Source organism: Terrapene carolina, unplaced genomic scaffold (genome assembly GCF_002925995.2).
Source record: "Terrapene carolina triunguis isolate 2854851 unplaced genomic scaffold, T_m_triunguis-2.0 Scaffold35098, whole genome shotgun sequence".
Taxonomy (NCBI): Eukaryota; Metazoa; Chordata; order Testudines; family Emydidae; genus Terrapene; species Terrapene triunguis.
In genome coordinates, this window is record NW_020699449.1 from 3,592,609 (window position 1) to 3,600,676 (window position 8,068).

The 8,068-nt window shown below is 40.0% G+C and overlaps 1 protein-coding gene across 5 annotated transcripts in view; it reads right to left on the reverse strand.

Annotated features, from left to right (window-relative positions):
- Positions 1-3,996, reverse strand: part of LOC113405353 (ELAV-like protein 2) — a 70,082-nt gene extending 66,086 nt beyond the window's left edge. For all 5 annotated transcript variants that reach the window (XM_026646494.1, XM_026646493.1, XM_026646492.1 and 2 more), the window contains exon 1: positions 3,753-3,996. In XM_026646494.1, coding sequence (XP_026502279.1) covers positions 3,753-3,981 — 229 coding nt within the window. In that variant the 5' untranslated portion in view covers positions 3,982-3,996. The remainder of the gene's footprint in view (positions 1-3,752) is intronic.
- Positions 3,997-8,068: the final 4,072 nt, after the last annotated feature.

An 8,068-nucleotide genomic window follows, 5' to 3' on the forward strand; every position in this document is an offset into this window, starting at 1 on the left:
TAGTCTATATACCAGTGGAGATCAGTGTTCCCTCTAATTTTTTATGTCCATGTGTGACATCACCTTCATATTGGTGCACATAAAATTCATGTGGTGGAGGTGGGGCCGAGGGGTTCGGAGTGGGGGTGGGGGCTCAGGACTGGTGCAAGGGTGCAGGCTGCCCCGTGGCCGCAGTAGGGAGAGAGAACTCCCCCCAGCAGCTTGGGGCCGGGGGAGAGGCATCTCTCCCCGCCACAACCCTAAGCCCCTGCACAGGTCTTAATAGGCAGCTGCGCGGCCATGCAGCTTAGAGGGAACTTAGGTGGAGACAGCACTGAACTCAAGTGAGCATGCAGCAATCCATGCCTGTTTGAGTCTCTGCACAGAGCCTAAAGTAACTAAGATGTTAACAGCCCCATTCATCTTTCAGTGCTCCATGGACTCAGCCATTCTGTAGCTGTAGAATTTGGCATCTTTCCAATATACCACAAAACTCAGTATTTCTGACATGGAGTTTGTCAGCACCCAGCTGCAGCAAAATGACATGTACTATTTTCTTGCCCAGACCTTACTGCTGCCACATCTTGTCAGGCGCAGACTTTAAGGTCAGAAGGTACCATCATGATAATCTAGTCTGACCTCCTGCACATTGCAGGCCACAGAACTTCACCCACCCACTCCTGTGACAGACCCATAACCTCTGGGTGAGTTACTGAAGTTCTCAAATCATGACTTAAAGACTTCAAGTTACAGAGAATCCATCATTTACACTAGTTTAAACCTGCAAGTGACCCATGCCCATGCTGCTAAGGAAGGCAAACCCTCCTCCTCTCTTCCCACCCCCCCCCCCCCCCCCCCCCCCCCCCCCGGTATCTGCCAATCTGACCCCGGACAAATTTTTTCCTGACCCCAAATAGAGGTATCAGTTAGACCCGAGTATGTTAGGCCAACCAGCCAGACACCTGAGAAAGAATTCTCTGTAGTAACTCAGAGCCCTCTCCATCTAGTGTCTCATCACCCGCCGATGGAGATATTTACTGCTAGCAGTCACAGATTGGCTACAGTGGCACGTAGCCAATCTCCTCCATAAACTTATTGAGTTCAGTCTTGAAGCCACTTAAAGTTTTTTTGCCCCCACTGATCCCCTTCCAGAACTTTATTCCTCTGACGATTAGAAACCTTCACCTAATTTCAAGCCTCAACTTGTTGCTGGCCAATTTATATCCTCAGGGATTCCCAGTAAGGAGGAGTTAATTGACTTCCAGTGCACATTCCCTGAACTTCCCCATGGAGCTAGGCAGCAGGAGGTCAAGGACCTAAATGTTAGACTCCAGCTTGCAGCCAGGGAGGAGTAAGGGAGCTAGAATAGGCTGGCCAACTAGGCTGACTGGAGAAAAGCAGCAGCAGCTGTGGCCCAAAGTGATGAACTGCTGAAGCTCCCCTTTCCTGGAACACATGAAGGAGAAAGGGGAAGGAGTCAGGCCACCCGGAAAACACTGCAGGATCCAACACCGGGGAAATGGAACAAAGTTGCCTGGAGCACAAAGTGGAGAAAGTCATCCTCAAAAAGAGGACTGTTGACATTTATTTTTTTTTTTAAATTCAATTCGTATTTTGAACCTGAATCTTAGTGGCATGTACGTGGGGAGGAAGGAAGGGAATGCTGGATGATATTTCACAGCACTAGACTAAATTAATGTTGCCATGGAATTGGGTCCATGGTGCAGATTAGTCATACAGATCACATGGGGTCTGTTATAGTCCGTCAGTACTAGGCTGGAGGAAGGCAAGCCCAGCTGCAGTAGGGATGGTGGTCTAGGCAGATGCACAGGTACAGTATGATGCTGGGAGAATCCTCTTTTCCTCAACAGCTCCTGGCTGGCTGCCAAGAACCACCAGTTCCCCACTCCAGCAGCAACTGTAGCACGGCTACTGTTGGGTAAAATGCCTGCAGAGATCCATGCCATTGGAACAGCATAATCAGGAAGGAGAGCATGCAAACAGTGCAAATGGCACCTGGCCAGTTCTCAGCAAAGGTGTGTGGATTCCTTTCCCATATGTTTTTGCTCATGGGCTACAGGTGCCCTCTAGGCCTCAGCCTGACATCCCCATTTCCTACTGCAGTCACAGCTAGGTGTTCGTGTCCCTAAAGCTAACTTTCAGAATAAAACTGGTCTCTAAACTGGGACCTCTGCATTTCTACTCTACAATGCTCTTTCTACTCGGTTAGCTCTTAATTATTAGAGCTGGTTAAAAAAAAACAAAAAAAAATGGAAAAAGCTTGCCCAAAAAATTTGAATTCAGGTAAAAAAAAAAGTCTTGATTTGCAAAATTTCTACCAGCTTTACTGATTACATGAGAGAAGCCTCCCCTCTCAAATAAAAAAAAAAGTCAGCAAATGGAGGTTGGGACCTTACAGAGAGTTCTCTTTAAAAACCACACAACATCCAAGACATCTTAAAAGCCCCATCTGTAAGTGTACTAGAAATATGTAACTGGGAAAAAATGATTTAGCTGGCAATCACTTTAAAAAGCTGGATGTGGAATACTCAAAAACCTTTATGCAAACAGGCAATTCCTTGAGAACCAGAAAGTTAGTTTTATACACATAAGGAACTTCATCTAAAAATGTCAACTCTAGCTAAAACTTTGCTACAGCCACTGACTATGCAATGCACTTTAAATACTTCTAATTTTGCATACATTTTGACAGCTGACAAAGAGAATGGGATGAGATCAAACGAACTTTGCAGTACAGCTCTTCGTTTTGTTATTTAAATATATGTATACACATCCACTCAGTCTGCTTAAAACAGGGGTTCTCAAACTGGGGGGTCACAAGATGATTACATGAGGGTCATGAGTTCTCAGCTCCATGGAGCTGACAGCCCTGAGTCCCCATTACATTAAGTTACCCCCCCATTTTTAATTTATATGGGGGGCACACTCAGAGGCTTGCTGTGTGAAAGGGGTCACCAATACAAAAGCTTTGAAAACCACTGACTTAAAAATACTCAGAAAGTTAATAACCAGGGGTATGGCTTTTAATGTCTTCATCCTGGAGACATGTGTGACCTGTGCAACAGAACTGTTCAACCTATGCTAAACAAAAAGTTAAATGAAAGAAATGCTCCATTCAGTCTTCAGTTCACATTATTTGTAACATCTCTCAGACAGAACATACAGATAACATGTATCAAGGAAGCTGCATTAAAAATATTGCCGTGCGAAGTTTTTTTCCCCCCACCCAAGAGACTGTAGCGAGTATGACTGAACAAGGATTCCATCCACCCTTTTCCCCACTGAAAAATAAGAAGCTTCAGATTTATTTAATTTATCTCATGCGGGGGGGGGGGGGGGGAGAGAGAGAGGAGAATTAAGTTGTGATGTTCCATCTGCCGGGCTTAGTGCAAACCAAAGTTCCAACTGAGTTAATCAAAAATACCCTACAAGTCAATGATGTACAGTTATCTATTCTTTTCACATCTCAATATCCTTTCCAAAGCCTTTAATGTCTAGCTCAGAGAGCATTCAAAGGCCCCCGTTAGCATTTATATTGCTCATCTACCAACTTGGATGAAACACAAATAAAAAGCATTTAAATTCTTCGTAAGTGAGACTATAGCACAGCTAATATCTTCAACCTAGCAACATACGTATCTGCTTCTTCCATCTGAATCCCATAATTCACAACAGCTGAATGTTATGCAAAATGCTGGTTTAAAGAGCATATTGCGTGTATGTGCATATGCAAAATTACAGTTCCAACATACCTGTTATTTTGTCTCTTACAAGCTTGCAGGACTCTATCTCCCCAATGCTTCCAAACAGACTCTTCAGCTCTTCTTGTGTCATGTTTTGAGGAAGGTAGTTGACTATTAAATTGGTCTTGCTGTCCTCTGTGTTCCCAGAGTCAACTGGCGATGAGCAGTTGTTGTTTATGGTGGTTGGACCATTGGCTGTGTTATTGCAAGTTGGTCCATTAGACAGTTGTGTTTCCATGGCAGCAATTACCTGCTAAAACAGAGAAAATAAGAACTGTCAGAATTCATATTTCACAATCTATTAGAGATTCCAGCCAAGAATTTAAAGACTTGTCACTATGCACAAGAGGTTATTTCCAGGCTTCCAATAATGCCTCTACAAAAAGGAATTTTTAATTGTGATGCAGTAAGATGTTTAGAAATGTAAAGGCAAATAAGGTTGGTGCTAAGATATTTATTAAGGGTGCTTCTAGAAAGTGTTGTCCAAAAAATTAACCGCTGAAAAACTTAATTTTACTACACATAGAAGCAATCAGCCTTCCAAGTACAGGAATTATTATATCAACATATTTTAACCAGTTACTAAGCACTAACATTGTTAACAGTTTACAGCTGAGCACCAAAGTAGTACAGGATGCACTTTAAAAACAAACAAAAAACAGCATGTACTCTTTTGGTTACTTTTCCAGTATTGAAAACAAGTTTAACAATATTTTAAGACTACTTCTGATGAACATTGGAAGAAAACACAATTCATAATCCCTGATTTAAAGATGTTTAGAGAGACAATGGAAATGTTGGGATGGAAACTGGAACTCTTCTTCCTGGATGATCTAAGGCCATTTTCTTCTGCACTTCTGTGGGTCAGTAATAGCTTTTAAATAGCACTCAGCATTCCAATAGGCTGATACCTACAATCCCCCTTCTCCCTACCTCTCAGCTACCCCCAAAAATCAAAATACATGGCTTAGTACTTACTGTACTTATTTTACTCATAAATGAGTGATTATGGTGCAGACTTTTATTTCACCCCAAATAACTGTATGGACAACTCACAGATGCAGAAGAGTCAACGCTTGCCTAGATGATACCAGAGATCTATTCCAACTAAGTGGGATATCAGATATCCACTGCATGGTAACTATTGGCAAGACAACTTTTTAATGCAGCCATTGTATCCAAGACTTAACTGTTCTATCCATTTACAGAACTAGCTACACAGGACAGTTTCCAATTCTAAATACAACGTAAACGTTGGTCAGGTTTATTATCTAAGAAAATATAGGTTCCAACATTAAAACGACAACCCTAAGCACAAATTACAGAACACTTTCAGAAAGATAATTAGTGCTCAAATCTAACTTTTTGCTGGTTTTAAAGAGGACATGTCACACAAAAACCTTATTTAATAAATCTGCAGCTTAAGTAACCAAATTCTCTTATAACGTCAACTGTTTTCAAAGCCTGGAAATTTGATTTTAAGCGAGTAAAAGTGTCTTCAAAGTAGGAGATTTAAAGCCCCGTGAAACAGTTGTGGGTTCTGGTGCTTGTTTTTTGTTTTGTTTATTTAAAATAGGTTACAACTAGGACAACTCCTGTAGAAATACAGTCTTGCCCAAGAGGTGACATTTGGTGCAAAACTGAAAGCAGTAATTATGTATATTAAACATTTCTTTCCCATTTAAAAAAACGGATCCAGTTTTGTTGAACTGAGCTCCCACTAAAGCAGCAACATTTTCTTCCCTCCTGACAAACTCCTGTGGGTTAACCTGGTCCTGGCACTGTATTAAAACAAGCCTGTGTCAAAAGACAAGAAAGTAGCTGAGGCCAATTAAGACAAAATTACTATTCAAATGTTAGTATATCTGGCGGAGCCGGGTAAGCCACAAATGCTGCATTCCGACTGAAACTCACTGGGTTTGCGTTTAAATTTTGAAGTGTTCATTGATCGAAATTAGCAAGGACAACAAACAATCCTCACTTAATTGCACATTTTATTTTTATGTTCAGGAGGCAAGAATGAGATCCTAAGCCAACATTCAAGTGAACAGCTGCAGTAGCCTGGGTACACTGAAATTACAACATTTCTCAGCTATAGGACCATCTGCTCTGAATCAAGTGATACTAATATGTTATATTTTACAAATAACCCATATTCCATTGATAGGTTCAACAACTGTTCACAGAATATCAAGCAAGTCTTTGAGCAGTTACAGAGTAAGTATTTTTTCAGCCAGAAAAAAATAGTTTTAAAGGTAATTTACAATTTTAAAACAACTTTTAGAGTAGGAATTGTAAATAACTTTAAAAAAATTAGTAACCAAAAAAATACAGTGTACAGGTTTTAAAGATGACTGTAATTTAGTATTCAGACCATACCAAAACAGTTTTATTACAATTATACTCTTCAGTTATCCATTGGATATTTTAAATCAGTACAAAAAGCTATTTGTAAATAGAAAGAAAATCAGTGCGGTTTAAATTTCTACAGATCACCATGTTTTTTAAAAAAAAGTTATCTGGGCCCTGACAAAATAGAGATACAAACTATGTTTAAAGATGAAAGCATATACAGTAGAGATTTAAGTGTTTGGTATGGCCTCAGCACTATTTTCACACGTTAAAAAGTAGCCTACAGAATTTAAGAAAAATCCCACAGACCCCAGTCCAAGGCTCTGATGCCCACGAACCACTTCTAAGCAGAGAAGCCACATCACACAGTCTGACTGCCATGTTAGTTTGGAGTTGCCGTCTGCAATATGGACACAAAAAGTACCGTATGTTAGATTAGCAAGATAATGCAACAAATCAGTTTGTACAAATTTACAGTAATTGTATTTATATTCCAAGCACGTCCATGCAGTGTGGTTTAATTGAATTTGAGGCAATTCCAATCTAATCTTTCCAAACTTGGTTAAAACATGTTTTTCTTACATGAATGGTGTTTGTTTTTTAAAACAGCCTAATTTAAAGGTAGTACAAACTAGTTACCTCTGCACCTAGCCTGGAAACTACCTTAAAACCACACTATGTTTAAAAGAAACCACACCACAAAATGATTTTTTTTTTTTTTTTTTTAAATCCTGTAACAAGGAAGGGAGAAGGAGGGAAACAAATGAATCTAGTTTCAATTAGAATGTAAGGTGGTCACGTACCATTAAAAAAAACCAACAACGCTCCATTACACATCCATCCCACCCATGAAAGTCACAACACAAGACAACACCGTGCTCCGCTAGAATCCAGTCTACTCTTAACCCTGGAACTTCACGTTAAAAAAAAGTGATTTAAAATTATGTACAGAAGCTTTGCTGCTTCAGTTCAGCATGGATTTACTTACAATAGCCCTACTGAAACAGTATACTGTACATAGATAAAGAAGCAGAAGAGTCCGTCAGCATTTTTCAACTGGAATAATTGGACCAATAAATATGAATGTTAGAGGTAATGTTTGAATAAAGGGTATTATTGTCCCCAAGCAAACCAACCGAATTTTTTTAAATATGCAAATTGCAAAACCCAGCAGGATTTGATATTAGCAATGCTAGGAAGCCACCGACACAGGTAATGGCCATTTACAACGTATTACAACTTGCCCAGATACTAAATACAGCCACAAGCTTGGCATTTAACCAAAGCAGGAGACTGCTGCTTTTTTGCCACAATTTTGGCTGTGCTAATCTAGCCCAACTTCTTTACTCTATTCATATAGGAGGGAGGGATAGCTCAGTGGTTTGAGTATTGGCCTGCTAAACCCAGGGGTTTGAGTTCAATCCAGAGGGGGCCATTTACAGATGGGGGGGGGGGGGGGAGAAAATGGTCCTGCTAGTGAAGGCAGGGGACTGGACTTGATGACCTTTCAAGGTCCCTTCCAGTTCTATGAGATATACCTATCTCTATATAAAAAAAATAAATCCAAAGATTGTTTAACCCAGCCACAGCCATAAGTAATTCAGCTTTTGGAAGGCTGTTTTCTGCATAGAATTTAGAACACAAGGCTACTTAATTTTTTAAGTAACCCATGATAGAGCAATTCTGATTTTCCTTTATTTCAGTTATAAAACTTAAAACAGTTTGCTTGAAAAGTTAAAGCTTATAGTCAGAGTTGTACCAGTAGTAAATATTTAGTGTTCCAATTTAAAAGCAATACTTGTGTCTTCATATCAATTACAGGCTTAATAAATCTTTGAAGAGACCATTTGAGACATTGTCTCTAGTCTTATCTTAACCCAAAGAAGATAATACATAACTCAATCTACCATGCTGTAAATCCTACCCTACAATGACCCATTTGCAGACTGAAGGGCAAGTTAAAAGAATAGTCA